The 23,849-nt window shown below is 29.0% G+C and overlaps 8 protein-coding genes and 1 non-coding gene across 9 annotated transcripts; 5 read left to right on the top strand and 4 right to left on the bottom strand.

Annotated features, from left to right (window-relative positions):
- Nucleotides 1-429: 429 nt before the first annotated feature.
- BX663DRAFT_540835 (uncharacterized protein) lies at nt 430-2,313 on the bottom strand. Its single transcript, XM_051530762.1, has 3 exons — nt 2,150-2,313; nt 1,911-2,080; nt 430-1,778 (listed from the first exon to the last, which is right to left on the bottom strand). The coding sequence occupies exons 1-3, from the start codon at nt 2,269-2,271 to the stop codon at nt 571-573; spliced, it is 1,500 nt and encodes a 499-aa protein (XP_051386233.1). The 5' UTR covers nt 2,272-2,313; the 3' UTR covers nt 430-570.
- A 425-nt stretch (nt 2,314-2,738) lies between these two features.
- BX663DRAFT_499373 (Nrap protein) lies at nt 2,739-6,618 on the top strand. The gene is made up of 5 exons (XM_051526171.1): nt 2,739-2,821; nt 2,897-3,139; nt 3,202-3,318; nt 3,377-6,352; nt 6,429-6,618. Exons 2-5 carry the CDS (start codon nt 2,948-2,950, stop codon nt 6,537-6,539), a joined length of 3,396 nt encoding a protein of 1,131 aa, XP_051386232.1. The 5' UTR covers nt 2,739-2,821; nt 2,897-2,947; the 3' UTR covers nt 6,540-6,618.
- A 1,594-nt stretch (nt 6,619-8,212) lies between these two features.
- BX663DRAFT_499367 (uncharacterized protein) lies at nt 8,213-9,366 on the top strand (the record flags this gene model as incomplete). Its single annotated transcript, XM_051526170.1, has 4 exons — nt 8,213-8,232; nt 8,517-8,942; nt 8,968-9,041; nt 9,352-9,366. The coding sequence occupies exons 2-4, from the start codon at nt 8,624-8,626 to the stop codon at nt 9,364-9,366; spliced, it is 408 nt and encodes a 135-aa protein (XP_051386231.1). The 5' UTR covers nt 8,213-8,232; nt 8,517-8,623.
- Nucleotides 9,367-9,519: 153 nt separating this feature from the next.
- BX663DRAFT_467768 (ribosomal protein L22e) lies at nt 9,520-10,264 on the bottom strand. Its single transcript, XM_051524078.1, has 2 exons — nt 9,936-10,264; nt 9,520-9,853 (listed from the first exon to the last, which is right to left on the bottom strand). Exons 1-2 carry the CDS (start codon nt 10,035-10,037, stop codon nt 9,587-9,589), a joined length of 369 nt encoding a protein of 122 aa, XP_051386230.1. The 5' UTR covers nt 10,038-10,264; the 3' UTR covers nt 9,520-9,586.
- On the top strand, nt 10,251-12,069 carry BX663DRAFT_499365 (Metallo-dependent phosphatase-like protein). The gene is made up of 2 exons (XM_051526169.1): nt 10,251-10,522; nt 10,572-12,069. Exons 1-2 carry the CDS (start codon nt 10,346-10,348, stop codon nt 11,949-11,951), a joined length of 1,557 nt encoding a protein of 518 aa, XP_051386229.1. The 5' UTR covers nt 10,251-10,345; the 3' UTR covers nt 11,952-12,069.
- Nucleotides 12,070-17,333: 5,264 nt separating this feature from the next.
- Nucleotides 17,334-19,668, bottom strand: BX663DRAFT_558776 (uncharacterized protein; the record flags this gene model as incomplete). The annotated part of the gene is made up of 2 exons (XM_051531824.1): nt 17,334-17,618; nt 19,471-19,668. 2 exons carry the CDS (start codon nt 19,666-19,668, stop codon nt 17,544-17,546), a joined length of 273 nt encoding a protein of 90 aa, XP_051386228.1. The 3' UTR covers nt 17,334-17,543.
- Nucleotides 17,712-17,783, top strand: BX663DRAFT_t34. Its single transcript has one exon. It is a non-coding gene; the product is annotated as a tRNA-Glu (tRNA).
- A 560-nt stretch (nt 19,669-20,228) lies between the features above and the next one.
- On the top strand, nt 20,229-21,261 carry BX663DRAFT_499361 (uncharacterized protein). Its single transcript, XM_051526168.1, has one exon. The coding sequence runs from the start codon at nt 20,322-20,324 to the stop codon at nt 21,099-21,101; it is 780 nt and encodes a 259-aa protein (XP_051386227.1). The 5' UTR covers nt 20,229-20,321; the 3' UTR covers nt 21,102-21,261.
- Nucleotides 21,112-21,860, bottom strand: BX663DRAFT_499359 (uncharacterized protein). The gene is made up of 3 exons (XM_051526167.1): nt 21,608-21,860; nt 21,402-21,554; nt 21,112-21,347 (listed from the first exon to the last, which is right to left on the bottom strand). Exons 1-3 carry the CDS (start codon nt 21,829-21,831, stop codon nt 21,245-21,247), a joined length of 480 nt encoding a protein of 159 aa, XP_051386226.1. The 5' UTR covers nt 21,832-21,860; the 3' UTR covers nt 21,112-21,244.
- Nucleotides 21,861-23,849: the final 1,989 nt, after the last annotated feature.

Genomic DNA, 23,849 nt, shown 5'->3' with positions numbered 1-23,849 from the left:
AACCTTAAATCAAATAAAGGAAGAAAAAAAAAAAGGCTGATTATTTATGTCTATTATCAAGGAAAAAAGGAGTAAAGACAAACTACTATCAATTCTGATATATAATAAAAATTCATTTTCACTTTATCTCTTCTACCTTTTTAACTGGATTTTAAAATGGCATTTATCAAACAATAGACGTTGTATGAATAATTTTACAGTGTAACAAAACTTCAAAAACATGGCAATAGTATGTTGTTTTATATTAATCATGATAAATTAGAAAGTATCTAAATATAAAGTATTGATTCATATCTAAAAGTCTTGAAGGAAATAAAGGCCGTTATTCTTTAAAAGATATTCATCACTTTTCGATTTATAATAATAATGTCATATTTCAGTTACATACTTTGATTGGATAATAAAAAGTGGCTTAAGTTTTTTATTTTTTTTTTTTATTTTTTTTTTAAGGTACATCATATTTTCTTTATTTTGCATAAAACAAAGGCATTTTATTAATATAATATCATATATACATTCAAAAAGGAAAAAATTAACATGCAAGAAATAAATCTAAACTAAAATACTTGCTTAATCCTTATTCTTTTTCTCTTTCTTCTCCTTTTTTTCTTTCTTTTCCTTTTTCTCTTTCTTTTCCTTCTTTTCCTTCTTCTCTTTCTTATCTTTCTTCTCCTTCTTCTTCTTTGGTTCTTCTTCAACAGCTTCTTCACTAGGCTCAACTTCTTCAATCTTTCTCTTTTTTTCGGGCTCAGCATCTGTCATGACAATATCTGCATTTTCACTGTATTGTTGAGTCTTGTTAAACTTGAATTTAGTTTGGTTCTTGACGGAGGTATCTTTATTGGCCTTGGCAAGGACACGACCTTCGAGAGTTTGTATACGAGTTTCAACCTTTTGTCGACCATCAACACCAACTTCATTTGATTCGGTTTCACCAAGAGCATCTACTCTAAGGCAAAGAGCAGCCTTAGCAGCTAACATACGAGCTACCTTAGCCTTATTCTTAGGAGCAGCTTGTCCAACAAGTGAAGCATGATAAATTAAACCATATTTAGGTGTGTTGTGTTTGGTCTTAAGAGCACGGAACAAAGCTTTTTCAGCACCTAAAATTTGGATTGTGGAAGCAGGTTGCTTGGAGAGGTTCATGAGAGAACCGGCATGAGAAATCAAACGAGCACCAACCAATTCACCAACTAAAGAAGTCAAATTAGGAGCAATGGCATGCATACGGTTCTTCAAATACTCATAAAGTTGAGTACGATATTCGGTGATATGAATGACTTGATCACAGAGTTCAAAGATATTATCGAGATCTTCTTGAGAAATTTCTGTACCCATAGAAATTTCAGCAGCTTCCTTAACTTCAGTTTCAAGTTCTTCAGGAAGGACTTCAGACATATCAACGGCATGAGCATTAGTACGGAAACCCATAGCTTTGACAACCTTGGCATAGGCAAGGTTATCAACAATAATCTTTGTCATTTCTGGGAAATGCCAGCCATACCATTCTTTGACACGCATGGCATATGTATTAAGCTCCTTATCGAGATCATCTAAGAGAGCAATGGCTTGAACAATCATGGTATCGACTTTATCAGGAGAAAACTTAAGCTTATAACGAGACAATGAATGAGAAAGACCTAAAGACATGGCGGAAAGATCGGAATGTGACAAACCAGACACGAGTGATTCAAATTGTTCACGAATGCCTCTGTAAAGATCTTGAACGGTGGAGTCGGACAAAATGTTAATACCTAACTTCTTGTTGATAGAAGAACCTAATATAGAACAAAAATAAGTAAGTTTAATCAAGTTAAATTTCAATCTACATATAAATTGTTTTCATATCTTCTTGACACACACACACACACATACACACACACACAATTTTCGAAAATTGAGTTACATACCAAGCTTAGGATCACTGATAACCAACTTTTCCTTCTTCATTTCCTTTTCAGAGATTTCGGATTCCAAAAACTTTTTCAAGTTCTTGGGCATCTTGCCTTCAACAATACCAGTGACTGCAGCTAAAGCATCGGTGGTATTTTCGAACTTTTTAAAAGCCTTCAATTTGACACTATAAAAACGAGCTAATTAAATACGAAATTCTACTTGCTAAAGAAAAAAAGAAAAGATCGATACATACGCTTCATTTGCCTTTTCAGCAGATTCAAAATCTTTGTAAAGTTCTTCGGGCTTAGCTAACTTGCCATCATTAACAAGTTTAAATAAGGCGTAACCAGCAGCAGTTTCGTAAAGAATAAGCATCTTTTGACTTTAAAAATAAAAAAGAGAAAAGTGTTGTTGTTTAAAAATAAAAAAAAAAATAAAAATGAAAGTTTTTTTTTTTGAAACTATGAAGCTTTTTTTTTTTTTCTTTTGAAAGGCCGGTCACAAACTTTTGCAAGCATTAAAAAAGCTTCAGTGAATTTTTGATGTACTTTCTTAAAAATAGGATAGATAAAATCGTTACTAATTTATAACAATAAACTTGGAAGAATAAATCTACTTTATTATTCAAGCAGTTTATCTAAAAAAAAATCTTTATTTTATAATAAAGGGTTCTATATTTAACATTTTATAGAAGTATAAGCCTTACATGAAATACAGTCACAGGCTTTATTTGCACTGAACACAATGCTTGTTTCCCCCTTTATTTTTTATGTCTAAGCCTCCAAAAATTGATCTTTTTTTATGTAAGAGAAACAGCTCCGCTTATCATTCAACTCTTTTGAAATACTTAACATTTTTCTAAAGAATGGTTGCTGCTACAAAAAGAAAATATAAAAAAGCATTAGCCGAAGAGCCTGCAAAGAAGGTATTTTATAAAAAAGAGTTGTTTTTTTTTTGGATAGTTTTTTTCTTTTTACTAATCTGTTTTTTTTTTTTTTAGCAAGCTAAAAAAGATCATGAATCTAATAATCAAACTGAAGAAGAATATACAATGAACACTGGATTTTCTGAAGAAGAAGGTGATTGGGAATCTAACTCAGATGATGATGATGACAATGATCATGAACTTGAAAGTACCGAGATCAAAAAAGCCAAACCAACTGAAGATGATGTTATTTCTGGCGAATTAGAAGGACTTAAAGAGACTGCCGAACTTTACAAATCCAACATTTTTAAACTTGAGGTAATATTAAAAAATAAAAATATAAACATCTATTTTATGCTTATACAACTCTTTATGAATAGATTGATGAATTATTAACTGAAATTGCTATTAATTATGAGAAACATAAAACTTTGGAAAAGGCACTTCATAATTTAAAGGCTATTTTTGATTCTATTCCTAATGGCAAATCAATGAAGGTAGAGATGACAGCAATAAAATTTACAACTTTATAATACTAACTTCTCTTCGAAATAGTTACATGAATTTGCTGAGGACATGTTGAAAAAGAATAAGATTGTCACACCTTTCCCAGATCCACAGCCTGCAAAAGATGCATTACATCCATTTGCATTTGAAAAGCCTACATCAATGCACATTGTAGGTGGATATGGCTTAAAAACAATTGCCAAATCAAAGAAGCCCTTTAATGTTGATGTTGCAGTAGAAATGCCATCCACTATTTTCCAAGAAAAAGATTATGCCAACTACCGCTATTTTCACAAACGCGCTTGCTATTTAGCTGTTTTAGCTTCTGCACTTCAATCATCAAAAAAATTCGATATAGAGTATAGCATCTTGAATGGTGATTTTCGTCGACCCATTTTGTTGGTAAAGCCTATAAAGGGCAAACCAGAGATTGATTTCAGTAAAACAAAATGTGTTATTCGTATCTTGCCTTGTGTAGATAGCGATGTATTCCCTTTACAACGTCTTGCACCTGGTAAGAGTTGTGTGAAGCCTGCTGAAGCTACCCCTCATTATAATGCTTCTCTCTTAATGGATACTGCTTATACGGGTCATTTGGCTTTCCTCTATCAACATATTAAATCTAGTCAGGATTTCAAAAATGCTGTCCTTTTAGCACGTACTTGGATTCATCAACGTGGTTTGACTGCAATTGGATTCACACCCTTTTTGTTTTCCATGTTGATGGCTTATTTGATTCAGGGAAATAAGGATGGTATGGGTAAAAAGCTTTCATCTAGTCATAGCTCTTATCAATTGTTACGTGGCACTTTGGATTTCATTTCAACTCATGACTTTAGTACAAGTCCTATTTTCTTGGGTGAAAATGAAAAAGAAGGATTTTCTTCTATTGAGTTTCAAAAGGCGTTCGATGTTGTTATCGTCGATCCTTCAGGTACCCTTAACTTGGCTGCTAATATGACAATCTCTGGTTTAAAGCAAGTACAGCATGAAGCACGACTTGCTATGAACTTCTTTAATGATAGTACGGATCGTTTTGAGGAGTTGTTTTTAAAGAATGTCAATGATGCTAAACTTAAATATGACAATGTGATGCATATTTCCTTTGATGATATTCGTAAAGCTCCTATTTCAAAATTTGATGAATCTGCTAAAGCTGATCATTACCATTATTTGCCCTATTTTGTAAACTTGTTAAGTTCAATTTTGAATCGAGGTTTGACAAATCGTGTGGATCTTGTTGCTGTTCATTATGAAGGTCTTGTCGAGACTTGGCCCATTACAAAAGCACTTGAAAATATTGATGAGCATGTACAGATTACTGTAGGCTTATTGTTGAACTCTGATAACGCCCCTCGTTTAGTTGATCAAGGCCCAGACGCTACACAAACAGAAGCTATTGCCGAGTTCCGTAAGTTTTGGGGCTCTAAATCTGAACTTCGTCGATTTAAGGATGGCTCCATTGTTGAATCTGTTGTATGGCAAACTCAGGGATATGAAAACCGTACTCTTATTGTCCAAAAGATTTGTCTATATTTATTAGAACTTCACCTCAAATTGCAGCCTTCGCAAGTTATCTATTGGGCAGGACAATTATATTCCTATCTAAATTACAGCAAGGCGTTACCTAATCATCTTTTCCACCATGAAGAGCTCAAGATAAGTGGTTTCCAAACTGTTATGTCAGCTTTTAATCAATTCTCTAAACAATTAAGACAAATTGACGATGCATTACCTTTGTTGATTAACAATATTTATCCTGCTCATGCCAGTTTACGTTATAGTTCTGCAACTTTACCTCACCCTGTAGACTTTAACAATATGATTTCTTATCCTACTACGGCACGTTATTTTGATGCTATTGATGTGGTTGTTCATATTGAGCGATCTGCCAAATTTCCCGACGACTTGAATGCACTTCAAAAAGTTAAGCATGCTTTCTATCTTAAAATGTCCGAAGAACTCAAATCAAGATTCCAAGTCGATTCTGTAGTCGTCGATGATATTCGCGAACGCAATCCCTTAGCAATTCGAGGTTATCTTGACGTATATTATATGGGCTATCTATTCCGTTGCCATATTCATCTCGAGCAAGAAGCTACTCTTTTACAGAAGATAATTGATTCTAAAACAACCACTGATCTTAATAAGCGACTTGCTAAGGAGGCTCTCACGAAATACATGTATCAATTACGATATAAGCAAACACATACTTTTTACATACAAGCTATGTGTGCCCGATTTACAGCCTATTCAACTACTGTGCGACTTGTAAAACGATGGTTTGGTTGTCACTTATTAAGCCCTCATGTGACAGAAGAGATGATTGAGTTAATTGCTGCACATGTCTTTTTAGAACCACAGCCATGGTCAACACCTACAAGCACTTTTGTCGGATTTGGACGTGTTTTACATCTTTTAGCTACATGGGATTGGGCAACACAACCCTTAATCGTAGATATCGAAGGCGACTTGACATCTAAACAACGTGAAACAATTATTGCTGACTTTAATCAACAACGACGTGTGAATCCACAAATGACTGTTGGAGCCATGACAATTGCGACTGCTAAAGACCTCACAGGTCATCGCTGGTTTAACTCTACAAGAGCAATAGCAGCACGTATTACAGCCCTTGCGCGAGCTTCCCTTCAAGTTTTCACAACTACTAATACTCCACAGGATCTTAAGCGTATCTTTGTGACACCTCTTGAAGATTATAGTGTCGTACTTGATTTGGATCGATCCAATTGCACTCGTTATTATCAAAACTTACACCCTGAACCTTATGCAATGAAAATGCGTGATGATGATGGAACACCCTATGCTCAGTTAGACCCTGTTACTGAATTTATTGCTGAACTCAAAAAGTTATATGGACAAACATTGCTTGTGTTTCATAATGCATATGGTGGAGATCAATTAGCACTTGTATGGAACCCACTCAAAGCAACACCTATTCAATGGAAAGTAAATGCAGGATATAATTGTGTTCCTGTTGACATGAACAAAAATGGTTTCTTGGTAAGTTAATAAATAAGACAATAAAAAAAATAAAAAAAAGAAGAGAGAGACTAATATAGTTTTTATGTATTTATAGAAACCTGCCAAGGGACAAAATCAAATAACTAAAATGATCCAGCCTAATTTCAATGCTATTTTAGCAGAAATTCGTAGATTAGGTCAGGGTATTTTAAAACAAGAAGACTAAGTAATTAGAAAGATTTAATTTTATATGTAGAATGACTGTAAATAATAATAAAGAGCTTGTTGGTTATTTAAAAAATAAATCTATTTTTTTAATCGCTTCCATCAAATGAAGCATAAGAAATTTGTTCAGTAGTTCAAATCATTACTTTCTCGGAAATTACCTTTGATAAAATAAAATTGTCTTTCATTTTAGTCTTGTATTTTGTAAAAAAAATAAAATAAAAACATAACGATATAGCTTCGTGTTTTCCGCTTTCTTGTTCTAAATTACGGAAGATTATATTACTATTACAAAGAATTGCTTACAAGTCAGAGTTGGAAAGTTAATTGAAAGCATAATATTTTTTTTTTTTTTTTTTTGCTAAGGGCAATACAAGAATATACATAAGGGGGCCACAATAATGATAAAAACTAAATGTGAGTTTACTATTATTACGATTAAAGAATTATTTTATTTATAACAAAAATTTAAAAAACCCATGTGAGCACATAATACTGGTAATTGGATTGCCCGGGTCAGTTCGAGAGGATAAAAGCGTACTAAAAAACCTTTTGATAGGCAAAAGGGTAAAAAAGAAAGAGAAGGGAAGAGGAAAAGCAAGATGTATCAATAAATACTAGATTCAGAGTTACGTAACCAGTTTACAAGTTTTGTACCAAGGGGGGGGCAGCTTCTGGAGGAAGTTTGCCATGATGAAGATAGTCAAGTTCAAAAAGTATAAGGCATATAGCAGGCCAACGAATCGTCCAGGCGGGAAAGACAGATGAGTTGAAAGCTGATGAGATTGGTGGCATGCGTTTTTGTTTATTTGGCATTACTATTATTACTGTGTTATCCAAATTATTTGAAATAGAAATCCCATTTATTTGCAAAGATAAACGTAATTAATTGAAAAAAAGTAAAATAAAGTCAAGTTAAACAACTAGATATTCGTTTGCTTTCTAAAGATACTATAACTACATACTTTCTTCACTCAAAGAATAAAACCGACTACCTAATAATACAGTTGAAACTGTTTTATGCGTTTCGTATGTAATTATTCAGTATCAAAAGGGTCTTATATTTTAAAATAATTACAACAGACAACATTTAATATATCAAAGCCTGCTGATAAAAACCGCAAAATTTTTATTCTTATTATCTTTTCTTTCTTTTTCTCTACTTGTTATTGCTATTATAGTATGAGACGTAAAAGGAAATTTCCCCCTGACCCTAAGGAAGAGGGAGTCACTCTTAAAAAAAAAAGAGGTATGTAACAGAATAAGGAAAGCATTACTTAATAGTATGCACACTCATGGTTTCTTTGAAATAGCGAATAAAACTCTTCCCAAACCTGCTACTACTACTACTACCAACTATGATGAACTCCTAGAAGACTCTGACGATGATTTTCAACCACAAATAAAACTTTGCAAGAGAACAAGTAAGCTCCATTATATTGAACTAATAAAGTAAAAACTGACATATGTAAATTAAGGTCAAGAAAACTTATTATTCAAGAAAGTATAAAGAATATGAAGAAACAGAGCGTATCACTGTCCAAGAAAAGCAATCCACTGAACAAGGTAATCATTTATATATATATATATATTGACAACATCACTCTCAGTTTTATCAGTGAAAACTACTCCTGTTAAAAAAAGACAAAGGTAAAGGAAAAGCAGTTGATACAGCTCCTACTACCAAAGAAAAAAAAAGGTAATGTCTACTCTTACTGTATGATTGCAAAGCCAAGTCTGTTCAAATAGATCAACAAACATTTTGGAAACTTGCAAGAAAAGTAGTAAATGATGACAAAGAAGAATATAAGGAGAGTATTCCAGAAAATCCTAACGAAACAAATTTTAAAAAATGGTACTCAATTCTTTTTAATTTTTCTAAAATAGGTACTAAACGAAACAATAACACTGATAATGATAACAGATTATTTTGGTAAGTCTTTTTTTCTTACTACAACTTCTAACTACTAAAACGTATATCAACATAGGAATTTAATTCAAACAAATGGTTATTCTGTTGAATTTCACTTTAAAAAGAAATCCAAAAAATCAGGGAAGAATACTACTACTGATGAATTGACTCCTATGGATTTTGCTGTAGATGTCAAAAACAACAATGCACTTATTTGGGCTATAAATCCTCGACAAACTGATATTTTCACTGCTGTTGACTCTAGTACTTCTGACAAGAAGAAAAGGATCCCTATTGCTCCCAAAGATAACCAGATCACCGACTTATCTAAGAAAAGAATTATTGCCTTTGGTAATGCTAAATTTGGTAGCTCTGTGAAAGGAAAATTTCCTGCTCCTACTAGACGGATAACGGATGCAATTAAGAAAATGTCTAAAGAATTGAAAGGAAATACTTTTATCTATATTGATGAATATTTGACTAGTCAAACATGTAACCATTGTAAAAAAAAAACGAGACTTAACTAATATTACTACATCCAAATCGAAGAGTAAACTTCATGTTGTACTCAAGTGTAACTCTTGCAGTATGGTATGGAATCGTGATGTAATGACTATTAAAAACATAAACTACATTTTTACATATAAAAATAAAAGACCTCCTGAATTTCAAAGATCTTCTTAAATGTATGCAATTTCTATAACGGTTTCGTATCCTTTACTTAACAGGTACGTTGTATACATTATATTATTATCTATCACTTTCGCTAACCTTTTCATTTTACTTTTTTTTTCAAATTATTTGAAAAATACAGTGGATTAAACAAAATGTATAATCTTTTTTTTTTTTTTTTTTTTTTTTTTTTTTTTTTTTTTTTTTTTTTTTTTTTTTTTTTTAGTAGCAAAAAGCTTTATAAATATAAACATTTGGAACTTAATCTTCGTACTACTCCTTACAAACTCTTTTTTTTATGAAATGGAACTGTCTATTTATGATTTTTTGGTTATGATAGACACAATATTATCCTCAAACACTATTTTTACCCTTTTATATATTTCCAGACATAAAAATAAATATGAAGGCGTGAAATATATAACAAAATATAGATTATTTTATTATAATGTTAGACGAAATATTTATTCATCATCTTCGGCTTCCTCATCGTTAGAAATGTTGAAGTAACGAAGTTCGAAAGTTTGCTTGTCAGAGGCAATGACACGAAGCCAGTCACGGATTTGGTTCTTCTTCAAGAACTTCTTGGTGAGGTACTTGAGATAACGCTTGGAGAAGGCGATGTTAGCGACAACAGTGATCTTGTTATCGGCAGAACGAGAGATGGCAATGGCATCACCAAGGTTATTGGTACGACCATCAACCTTGATACGGTCGTGAAGGTACTTTTCCTATTTATTCATTTTATTATTATTATTATTATTATTATTATTAGAAACTAAAACATGAACAATGACATTAGGATGAACTTACAAATGCAGCAGCATCGAAAATCTTATCGTTAGCAGGACCAGAACAGTCAATAACGAACTTGGACTTCTTGACAGGAGTGTTAGAAACCTTGACGGGAGCCATTTTGAATATGAAAATGAAGAGAAGGAACTCTTTCTACTATATTTTGGTTCAACTTTTTCATAGAGAAAAAAAAATTTAGTGGCTTGTGTGACTGCTTGTTCCTTCTTTTCTGTATATTTAACTTTAGGTTTTGCTGCATTTTAAAAACAAGGCAATATAGAGAAACTTGAAGAAATGAATTTATAATTAAACTTATCAATACTTTTAACTTTTATTTTTTATTATCGTTATTATTATTATTATTATTAGTATTTTTAAATGATATATATCTTTAGCTTTTTTGAAGAAAAAAGATATATTTATGAAATATGAAATCTATTATTTTACCTTTTTTTACCATTTTAATACTAACTTCAGTGTTAATACGGCGTTATCTAAATCAAAATAATTATTATGCAATTATTTGTAAGAAGAATCAAGATACTTTTGCATTAAACACAAATAGAAGTAGATTTGGATATTTTCTTCAGATAACAGATTTTCACGTAAATAGTATGAATGCGTTTGCAAATATAATATTTAAATTCATATTAGTTAGATGACCACTACAGAGAAGGTGCCACCATCAAATCTGGTTGTCATACTTTACCTAAAAAGCACATGTACTCAAAACAGGATGACGAACTGTGTGGTACTATGGGCATACCAGGTCAGCGTATGGATGCACCTAGTATCCTTATAGAACATACTCTTGATTGGATTCGTCGTGAATGGCTAGATAAGCTGGATTTTGTTATCTGGACTGGTGATAATTCTCGACATAATTGGGACGAAAAACACTCTCGTAAAAAGAAAAAAGTATATGAACTAAATAAAAAAGCAGCAGATATGTTGACCGACGTATTTTTTTCAGCAGTACCGGTTGTTCCTGTTATTGGAAATAATGATGTTCAACCACATAATTTAATCGAACTCTATGATGATGATTTACGGTTTTTTGGAGAGATTTGGAAGCACTGGATTCCAAAGGATGAGCGAAAAAGCTTTTTGGAAGGGGGATATTTTGCTGTAGATGTAGTACCTGGAATTCGTGTATTATCAATGAATACTATGTTCTTTCTAAAAAAGAACCCAATGGCGAAAGATTGTATAGCAAAAAAGAAGAAAAAAGAGAATTTAGGATATCAGCATTTAAAATGGTATAAACAACAACTGGAAAAGGCACGACATGATAATGTTAAAATCTATGTAGTCGGTCATGTTCCTCCTTCACCAAATGATTTCTTTGAAGGTTGCTTGCACAATTATGTAAGCATTACCTCTGATTATTCTGATATTGTATTAAGTCACTTTTATGGTCATCTAAACATGGATCATTTTTTAATTTATGATAAACGTCAAGAAAATAATAGAAATTTACTATCTTCATCAATGGATAATCAACCCGTAACTATACAACGAGATGCTAAAGAGTATGCGCTATGGCTAAAGGACATGTATCATGACCTTGTTCACTTTGAAAACAATCATTTTTCTCATCAGACTACAGAACAATTGGTTAATCAAAGGCCATTCCATAATAGCCAAGAACCATTCAATCATAATAACCCAGTTGTTGTTATACATGTTGCACCTTCTGTTTTTCCTATTTACATGCCAACTATTCGAATATATCGTTATGAATACCAACAAGAAAATACAGCTTATGGTAAACTTTTAGGGTATACACAATATGTAGCTAATATTTCAGAATACAATAACGAAAATGATCATAAAAAATCTAAACCGCCATTAGAATACAATATTCAGTATGATACAAATAATCTTTATGGTCTCCCTGATCTTTCTATAAACTCGTATATACAATTTGCCGATGCACTTACTCAAGAAGATATTCTAGAAAGCAAAGAACTATGGAATATTTATAGTAAAAATATATTTGTACAAACCATGAATGATACTTTAAATCAATAATATTTTTTTTTAAAGATATATATTATTATAACAACTTATTACAGTAATAAACTTTGAAATGTAAAAACAGTATATAGGGCAATATATTTACTCTTTTGAAGAATGATATAGTCCTTGCAATGTTTCTAAAGAAAAAAATGTTTTGCCAATTGATTGTAATTAAAATATAATAAATATATATTCCTAAAACATTGTGTATAAGTGAATAAGAGTACAAACAAATATTTATATATATTATAGAAGGCATATATAAGATAATATAGTGTCCATTTTGATGCATGCCTAAATTCCATAATTAACTCCCAGCTATCAAAACATATGTTTAACTAACTTAGATTTGATCTGGACATAAGCTTTAGATATTCTTTAAAACTTAGAAGAGAATTGTTTTATTTGTTTAACATTTGGATAACTTAGAAATAATATACTTTTGATAATTTTTTTTTTATTTTTTTTTTAGATATGCGTCATTATCATTTTCTAATTATTTCTTGTTATATTATTATCATATACATATAAAGATCATTTGTAATAATATATTTAACAAAGATAAAATAATATGTATTATATAGTCTAATATGAACATCAATAAATGTATAATATTACTTTATAGATGATGTATACACATGTAAACTACTTTTACTCAATTTTTACTCAACTATATTGCATAATGTTTATGTAATGTACCCTTGACAAAATATATATAAAAGATATTCTTTATTTTTTTTATGTTATTTTTTCCTGGCACAAAGTTTTTGTATCATTAAGTTTTTAATAAACTATACGGACTTGTTTTTTGTTTTTTATGTTTTCTTTCTTTACCTCTTTGCCATCAAAGCAACTTTATCATAAAAAAAGAATTAGAATATAAATTTAGAAATTTTATATACCTTTCTATTTATATCATGTAATGTGGTAGAGTCGAGATATTAATAGTCTATTTGATGGACAACAAATAACAAAAATAAGAAGGTATAATCTAATATTATTACACACCGTGTGATGGTATACATTATGTAATGAAAACAAAGGAAATAAAAAATAAAAAGAGAAAGAAGACAAAAGAGAAGTATGATTTGACATTGTTACTTATTTAATGTAAAAAGAATAAGAATTAAAGATAAAGATTCTTTTGTACTATGTCTATACAACTGCTTATATTCATACGAATGAATATTGAATTAAAGAAACAAAAATAGTTGTGAAAGAACATAAGTCATGAAGCAACATTAATATTCAAGTATATACATTTTGCTGATATTCAAGACGCTTATATATGGATTATTATCTATTGAGAGCTGTAGTTATATAATGATCTGAGTCTAAGTTCCTAATATTTTATATATTATATTAGATCAGAGATGACCTGAAGCCCTTATCAAGGTTATAAAAATAAAGATTTTAGAGCTAATATGATGTCTTATAGTTGTTATGGTTGTAGTCGTCTTTATAACTAAGTTAATAGAAATAAACCATCATTTATTACATAATAAAGAGGTTGTTCATTTAAAGCTAGTGTATTGAACTTCACAGCATAATATTCATTCTACACTCAGTTTTAATAATAGTCATTGTTAGAATGTTCGAGCACTAATAATAATTATATACATAATTCAAACAGGATTATGGCTGGTGTATTCAATTACATAATTCTTCATGAATAATACATATCATATATAATACATTAATAATATTGAATATTGTTATTTAATAACATCTTATACAATGATAATGATAGTAATTCATAAATAATTGGTATTGCCGCAACTAGACATATTCACTGAGAATTAATATTGATGTGTCGCAGTCCAATAATAATAATTCGTTGTGTTTCTAGGAACAGCGACAACTCAGGAAGAAAAAAGAAATAAAGATATATCCTATTGATCGCAGAATTATTCGGAGACAATGTTTTATGTAAAACGCTTTATTATAGTAAAACTTGCTTTATCTGAATCATATTTCCATTAATAACACTTACCTTGTAAAAACATATAAATAGCCCTCGATTTTTCCATATAATTTTCCATTGTACAATTTTTGTATTATTTTTAATAAACTATACAAAGTTTTCACAGACTTATCTTTTGTTCATTTTTCTTTCTTTATCTTTTTGCTAATCAGAACATATATAATTATTTTTAATGCTCAAATACTCTAACAATGACTATTATTAAAACTGAACGTAGAATGAATATTACGCTGTGAAGTTCAATACACTAGCTTTAAATGAACAACCTCTTTATTATGTAATAAATGATGGTTTATTTCTAGTAACTAATTTGTAAAGACGATTTCAATCATAACACTCTCTTTCCCCTTTAATATTATTACTATTTACATCTCCGGACCAATCATATACTTTTAATTCGAATTCCGACATTTCTTAGTATATAATTATGCCACTATTTTTCAAGAACTGATAAGTAAATACTTATGTGAAAGGAAAATTAAGGAAGGTTCGAATCCTTAAGTGTTTTGTTAGTCTGCAAGAAAATATTTTTATTTTTATGTTTTTATTTTCTTTTATTTAAAATATAAATCCTTGTTCCAAAAGTTCTTTTCTTCTCAAAAATTAATTACTGTTCAAAAAGGTTGTTTTTTTTTTTTTTTATCAAAATATTCTTCATTTTATATTCATTTTTTTAGACAGGGATAACCCCACGAAGATAAATAGAGATTTAAAGTCCGTCCAAGCAAATATTATGTAATACCTGGCTTATCTAAGAGAATTCCTGTATTCTGATTGGCACTGGAGATAAAAGTCTACTTTTACAATTGTGAAAGTAGACTGAAAGGTGACCTTTCATTAAAGTTTCAGTATACTTTCACAATTGTAAAAGGTGACCTTTCACAATGATGCCATTAGACCAAGTCAGTCTACTTTACAATTGTAAAAGTAGACATTTTACAATTGTGAAAGTAGACTGAAAGTAGACCTTTTACAATTGTGAAACTATACTGAAAGTAGACCTTTTACAATCATGAAAGTTCACCTTTTACAAAATTTTGCTTCATAGCTCAAAGCTTCTATTGGATTACGCTTCTTTAATCTTCGTCATTCCTTTACGTTTTTTTACTCTTATTGGCCTTTACATTCAAATTAAACGTTTGCTTATTCGTTATATTATGATACATTTTAGACTTCTTTAAAATACAGTAGATAATGGAGCTTATATTCTTTTTCAAAATACGATTTTATTTATTTTCGTTTATTATTTCCTTTTACGATATATAAAATATTATATTATTATATACTATAAAACGCGTAAAAAAATATATAAAAAATACATAAAAAAATACATAAAAAAATAGATAAAAAATATATAAAAAATATTTAAAAAAATGTATATAAAAATGTATCCAAAAAAATAGAATAAATACGCCATGGAAAGGACCGAGATAACGCGTAATAGAGTCATTAAGAGGACCATAGATAGCTTCTTTCATAATAGAATTCTTCCTATAATAAAATAAAATACGATTTAGTCAATGAAAAAACAAATAAATTATATTTTAGTTTCTTACCATTAGAAAAGAAGTTATCATTTCTTTACACGTTAACGGCCACCAAAGCAGAATAGTTTTTTTTTCACTTACCTAAATAAAAGATAAGAAAGATTAATAAATATTTTACGCGTTTAAAATAATAATTAGTATGCTTATTATATTATTTACCTTTTATTTGTAATCGGTCACCACAAGAGAAAAGGCTATAAAGATAGACCTTTAACGCCTAAACAAAAAAAAAAGTTTAGTTGATGTTATCATTAAAACAACTTTAGTAAGATATAAAGATATATTTATGTTATGTTTACCTTATCTTTATTATTTACGTATTTTATATAATTCGCTATTAGTCATTATAAAAGGCAAAACGCCAAAGATTCAAAGTATACAGTAAAACTATTTGAAAAAAAAAAAGATATTGATTAGAATATAGTTTTTTTTTTTCTTTAAATATAAAGAGCTAACCATGTTCATTACATGTTCGCCGGGGATAATCAAACCGTGCTAAGTTACTTACCAATTGGATTGTATATCATCTCAAGTCATTTATCCTAAGTACTAATTCAAAAAAAAAGAAAAAAGAAAAAAAGGAAAACAAGAAGGAAAAAAAAGAAACAAGTAAAAAGAAATAAAGTAAAAAATTTTTTAGAAACAAAAAGTCTTATTAAAGCATTTGTATAAGCTGACAAAGAAGTCTTTCATTTATGTATTCTATCGCCGAAGTAATTATATAACAATTTCCAAAGTCATATACAAAGCATACTATATAAAAAAAAGTTAGCATAAATAGCTTACACAGAAGTTATTATAACAATACTATTTCTTTTAATAACTAATACATACTTTCAACCATATATTTATCTTCTAAATATTCTAATCCAATAAAATTAATGTCATTACCATTGTCAGCAATCGACTCTTCATTTGCATTATAGACATCTTTAGTGCGATGACAAAAAAAAAGAAAAAAAAAACGAACAGCAGTGGTTATTTTTATAATTCAAAATAAAAAAAAAAAGCTAGCGTGATTACATTTATTAATTGTAACATCTGCAATGAATACTTATTATTGTTGTTTACTATGTTCATTGGTAATTGCATCTTCAAGACTCTTATCAATTTTTAATGAATATATGAATATAGATAAAGATAGTATGTCTGTAAACAACCTTATATCTAAGTCTACTTTGAGAACAAGTTAATCATTTCCATTCACATTGATCTTTGTTTAATTAAACAGACATGTTGCAATGAATTTATAAATTTATAAGTTGAGATGTTAATAATCAGTATAAGATAATAAAAAAAGGAGAAAATATTTTTTTTACAGATAACTAAATTTATTGCTGTAGTTAAAACTTATATATGCAGTAAAAAATTCCCTTTCATTTTACTTATCTTTACGAAAAATAAATAAATAAATTACTAACAATCGGATGATGCATCTTTCATTTGAAAAATAATAAATAGTTTTATTATTTTTAAATACTTTAGCAGGGGTATATTTTAATTTTTCCATCTACATTCAAGTTGATTTTGGAATGGCAATTAGACATTTTGACATTATGTTCAACAAAAAAAAAAAAAAAAAAATATTAAGTACGACAAATTAATCTTACTAGATAAAATAACTTATTGTAAAGTAATAATATAAGTTTGATTTTAACAATTGACATTATACATAACTCATTACTGTACATGTTGACTTGAATTTTTATTATTTTTTTAATAAATTTTTTTTGAAAAAGTTAAATAATTTGACCTTTTCTTAAAAAAAGACTTATTACAACTTTACATTTTAAACATTCATCTTGAATGAATTATTGCTATTATTATTATTTTTTCAACTTCTTTTGAATTCAGAATATAAAATTTTTGTCCAATAAAATTTGAAGTAAAAAAAAATCGGGATTCTAAATTTATTTTCTAGTAAAAAAGACTATACCCAAAAAATTGTTATATTTTTTAACCATTAAACAAATCTTTAAATGCTAATATCTCTATCAATTCTTAACCAAATAAAAAAATTTTAACATATTCGAAATGAGCAAATTTTTCTCTTTCATTTGGTATAAAAATTTTTTAAAACTTCCAATTTTCAATTTTCGATTGTAAAAGGTCACCTTTTACAATTGTGACTGGGTCACCTTTTACAAACTTTTACAATTGTAAAAGTAGACTTTATTTGCAGTGTGGCTGAAATTTTGAGATTATAACTAAATCTATCACAGCACGTAACAGAACCAATCGTCCTTGATGGTCTAGTGGCTAGGATTCGTCGCTCTCACCGACGCGGCCGGGGTTCGATTCCCCGTCAGGGAATTTTTTATTTTTCATTGTGTTAAATCTGTTTAAGCGAATATCGCACTACAATTCTTTTCTTTAAAAAAAAAAATTAGGACACTTTGTTGCAGCAGCATAATATTAGAATCAACACACTATTTTCTGTTATATAGAGATGTTGTTGTTTATACTGATTATTGAAGGGACGAAAAAGCTCAGTTGTCATATCATTGTTTTTGGGATTTATGAATTAAGTTTTGTATTTTTTGTTTAAAAAGGTATATAGTTAAAAGAAGGAAATGAATGAAAGCGATTAATGAGAAAAGTAGGGAAGAGGAATTGAGGAAAGACTATTCTCTAATATATATTCAGCAATAGATGTGTCGATGAGTTGAAGTGTTTGACTTATAATAGAGTTCTTAGTGAAAGGAGGAACGTATTTAAAATTAACGACCCAATGTTCGCTAGACAGCCAATAAAGTGAGTCTGATAATGGCCGCAGAAGAATATGTCAAAAAATAAAAAGAGGTCGAGGAATAAAATTTACCATTGGAGAATGTTTGTGATAAACTTAAAAGGAACAAAAATATAAATTCTAAATCTGAAGTTAAATACGAAGTTTACTGAAGCATAGAAATAGAAAATGTAACAAATTAATATTTGAATATGGAACATTGCTGGCAAGAGGAGGATGACAAAAAAAAAAAAAAGGAAGGAATCAATAAAAGTAATAAGGAAGGTGTGGAAAGCCTGTTATGTAATGCCTTATACCAAACATTGTAACAAGCAGGCGTGATAGACAGTTGCCAGAAGCGAAACCAAGATATAAACATACATAAATCGAACCGATACGTTTTAGAAAAATTAACAAAAGTAATAAAAGTTACATCTTTATTTATTTGAAGTATATTGAATAAGTGTAATATCAGATGCTGATCTTTTTTGCAATTGAAATAGTTTAGTGCAAACATACTAGAATATGGATAATGGTATCTTTCATAATATAGTCATTGATTAATAAATAAAATATGTTAACTAATCAAGTTATAATGTTTAAATGACACAAAAGTTTTAGTTAAAAGAAGCATATCAAAGGATATAAATTAATCATAATAGCATTTCTCTCCTAAGGAATACAAAAAAGGGACATAAGGGAATTTATAGTAAAAAAAAAAAAAGAAAAAAGAAAAAAGAAAAAAGAAAAAAAAAGAATATTATATTTAATTGGAGTGTTTATGCTAGAGTTTAAATATTTTTGCGTTATTGATAAGGAAGAGATTAGGAATTAATTGCATTATTAATGATACAGACTCCTTAATTATTTAATATAAAATCTTAAGTAATAGATTTTATTTTAATTGAGACCTTACACATGAAAAAGCTATTAAAATAAAAAGTACTAGATACCACTCTAACTTTATCTTCATATTCCTAATTTGTCGTGTGATATTACATAATTGATGATTGTCTTTTATGCAGAATATGCAAAGCATTAGTAATTTTCTGTTACATAAACACAAGATACATTAAAAAAAGATTAAACATTATATACATGTAAGAGAATGATGATGACAAATTATTTATTTCTATACCAAAGTATGGTAAAAAATATTACAATGAATAAAATGAAGGAGTTTTATAAGGAAAAGGGGTTTTTTTTTTGTACTATAACAATATCATTTTTTTTTAAGACAAATGATATATTTATAAAAGCCAAGCTCTATACATGCTTATCATTAGCTTCAGCAATGATAGGAATGTTGTTGATAACATCTACAATTTCGAGATCAGGAATATCTATAACGTGGGCACCATTCTTCTTGATTTGAACGTTATTTTCTTCAGAGCTACTACCGTGAGGAGCAGCAGCAACATAGGCAACCATAGCGAGAAGAGCAGAGACAAAGATGATTGAGCGAGCCATTTTTATTATTTATATTTGTTTTAATACGATGTATTGAATAATGAAAAAAAAATTGATTTTGTCGACAATTTCTTCATGTATTTATACTAAAATCCAAAAGCTGAAAGAATAGAAATTTGAATAAGAAAATAGGAGATTAAATGGGTAGAAAGATATTATATTAAGCTGAAAAAGAGGAGAAAGCTTTAGAATCGATTCTAGGCTACATAAAGTAAACATTACTTAACTTCATTATTAAACTTTCGTTTTCAAATAAAGCTGTTGTTTTTTTCTGTAGTTAATTATAAAATATAAATGCATGGTACATAAATTTGTTCACTGTAGCTCCTGCTCTTTAATAGTATAATTTTACCCCTTTTCAATTATTTGTATATTAGAACTAATCTACTATTTGTTGTATGTAATATATAAAATATAACTAAGGAATTCCTAATTAAACAAATGATATAATATGCATACAAATATATATTATATATATAAATGTATATATTTTTTAAATACAAATCATTTATATGCTATAGTTAATCTCCTTTATTATAGGAACATCTTCTGCTTGTGACTTCTCTATAATAATCCCTGGCATCATTTTTTATTTTATTTTATTTGCAGCAAATGAGGGGAAAATAATTATTAACATATATCTTTATTTTATTATGTCCAAAAGTATTAAAGCACTCAGTTTAAAGGGCAAACAAGATTGGAATACATCTATTTATAGTTTCTCGCGCAATGTACGTAACAATATGATATGGGAAAAAGATGGAGCTACAAAACAAGCCCTCAAGCATTTTTTTCAAAACCAATTAACATCAACCCCTGCCTTTAGTCATTCACCTTCTCGAGTAACGATCCAATTGTATTATTATGCTGATACTGCATTTAGTAATCTAGCAGATTTTAAACTTGAACCACTTGAAAAACTCATAAGCTCCTTCTATCCTGGCAAATTTGTTGATCTAAGATTGATTCGTGTCCACTATCCTTACATGAATGCAGAAATTTTAGCTCAATATTTAACAATTAATTCAGAACGCATGGGTTGGTCACAATTGACCCGTCGATTTATGAAATCTGTACCATTAGTAAAGCCCCCTTTACCACATAATATGCCATTTGCGGTACAATGGAATAGTTTGTTACCTCAAGTTTCTAATGGACAACTTACATCTGCTATTCAAGGTATTAAATATCAAGTATCAGGTCGTCTTGGTCGTAAAAAGGGTGCCTCAAGATCACAGGTGTTGCGTAAGTCATTAGGCACATTTCAATTTACTAGCCACAAGTCATTAGTAGATGTTGGACGCCATACATTTTCAAATAAGAATGGTAGTATTACAATAAAAGTTTGGATTGCCTCAACTTTGTTTGGTGTGAATGCAATGGCAAATAAGTTGAGCAAAAAAGCTATAGAATCAACTGCTGCGAAATTGTAACTTCTTAGGAAAAAAAAAGATCAAAAAGGACATATTTATTGTATATCTCGACAATAAAAAGGATATATATATGAATATACATATATGTATATATGTATATGTATATATTGAAGAAAATAGATATTGTATAATGGAATGTAATATTAAAGTGTATTAAAATGAGCAACAAGCCAATCTATTTGTTGTATTAATGTCTTATGTTTCATTTGATGCCATTCACAATCCTCAAATGCTGCTTTAACATCACTGTATATATAATATTAATATTATTAAGCTTGTTAAATAAGAATGTAATAATACCTTTTAATTTGTGAAGTCATGTCTTCATTCTGAATTTGTAACGTACATGGAACATCTGGATAGTTATGAGGAATAATCATATGTATTTTTAGTTCTTTTTCTTTATTTTCTAACGGTATCATCAAATCTATTAGAGTGTTTAAATCTCTTTGTCTATAGATACAGGATTAATAAAGTGTACATGTCTAATAGATTACTATATCTACATTGTATTCTGATAAAAGACAGAGTATTTTTTTTCTAATTGATCTAATTCCAAGTTACGAATTGTTTTTTGAATAGTATTTAGATCTTGTTGCTGTTGAATCTGTATAGATGAGGTATTATTAAAAGGCAGAATATGTGCAAACTGGCACTCTTGCCCTGATCTACAGTTTCCCTGACTAAAGAATCGACATGAAGTAGGAAATCGTTTAGTAGTTGTATACATTGTATAATTGTAGGAAGAAAAAAAAAAAAGACGCAAAAAAAAAATGTTACTGTACCACTTTTTTTTTTTTTTTTTTTTTTTTTTTTTTTTTTTTTTTTCCTTGTATTCAATGATGCATTGTTAATAATTAAAAACGATAAACAATAATTTGTACTAAATACAAAAGTTTGCTCCTATAATATTCGTGTTGAACTAGTTAATATATTTGTTCCTATGATTTGTAAAACTTTAACAGAATAAGCAACTAACTTGTACTTAAATGAAACAAGGTATAAAAGCAAATCTGTACTCTAAGTCAAATTATTATTTTAATTATTTATATTTATAGACTAATGGATTCTATTATTTGGAGAAAAATAATTAAGAAAATAGTATTAGTATTTGGCTTAGAAAAGCAATATAAGGTATGTTTAAAGCTGATCAGTCTTTAGGGAAAAGTTATATAATATAACACTTTTTTATTATAAATCATCTGTCTAATTTAAATATGTATAGGTGCAAAGTATATTTGATTATACTTGTCAACAGAAACTAAGCTTAATTTAGAAGAATATTATTTCATTTTATCAACCCTCAAAGATATTATGAAGTAATCATCAATGTACTTTTTTTATTCAGAAGTGGGATGTATCTATTTTCAGTTCAAGTACTCTTGCCATTTGTCATTCTACTGAAGTAGAAAAGATAACTAAAGAATTCTTACTTTTATACAATAAAAGCATTCTACATAAGATCCTATCACATTTCATTGATTATATACTCTTAGGATGATGTGCAAAGCCTTCTAAAGAGAGGGAACTTATAATTTGTGCTTTATATATATATATATGGTTTGAGCTATAATAAGTTACATTTTATGCGTATACATGTTTTTAGGATAAACCTTATGATCATGCAGTAGAGTATTTAGATATACAATTGAATGGTACAAATTTAAGTACATTTGGAAACTCGATTGGATCTATAGATAATTTAAAAATATGAAAGATGGTTTGATACTTGTTTTAAGGACTTTGAATGTTCCTAAATATCTTTGTTCAGGTTGATTAAAAATTTTGAGATACACTCATTGTGCACTTAAAGTATCTCTTTCTACTTATTTTACTGCCTTAACTCAGCGTTATGCGAATATTATCTTTCATTCTTAATTAGAAGCTATGTTAATTGGAAATGTATATATATTTTATTATGAAATTTTAAATTATCTGTAAATCAGAATCAAAATTTCCACTCGATATAGGTACATTGTATATGTAAGCAATAAAGCAGTAGAGATCGCCAAATGTATCTAAATTATTTTAGCATATAAAGAAGGCCAATTACAGCTTCGTAAAGTACTTTTTTGTAGCTGCCTCTAAACATTTCTTTAAATTTTTCATTCCTGAATTAAGCCTTGAAAAAGGTAACATATTTGTTATGTTTGTTAACCTGATTTTGATTCAAATGAGAGAAATCTAATGGTCTTTTGGAGAAAGAGTGTAGAAATACTCACAAGTGAAATAAAATGAAAAATAAGACTTTGATAAAGATAAGCTACTATGGGGGGCAAATTAGTAATATAGTAGTGGTCCTCTATTTCTTCCTAGAACTATTGTAGATGAACTATTAATTAAACAGCTTGCTATTAAATCTAGCTTCGATGTTGTTCTCAGCAAGCCAATATCAACGCCTGGAATTATGATGAAACGTTGTCATTCAGGAATCTTTAGTTGTAGCACATTTATTATTTTAGAAAGGCTAAAAGAATGACACTGCTTATAATATTGAGCAAGGATTTCAAACTATCAAGGCATTAAACGATATTCGTAATATTTCGATAGTTGAATTGAGAAAAGTACTGTGTTCAATCTATATTTTAGAAACAGTATCTTTCTTTTAACTATTGATTGATTCATCTATACTTCATTCTACATATTATGTTTCTACGCTCTTTTATTCTATTGTTATGTTTAAATATATATTCAATTATATATTATATGCTTTATTTATACACACACATATATATATATTCATATTAA

The sequence above is a fragment of the Cokeromyces recurvatus genome (genome assembly GCF_025118155.1).
Source record: "Cokeromyces recurvatus strain NRRL 2243 chromosome Unknown BX663scaffold_4, whole genome shotgun sequence".
NCBI classification, from domain to species: Eukaryota; Fungi; Mucoromycota; class Mucoromycetes; order Mucorales; family Mucoraceae; genus Cokeromyces; species Cokeromyces recurvatus.
This window is presented reverse-complemented; position numbering and strand designations above follow the sequence as displayed.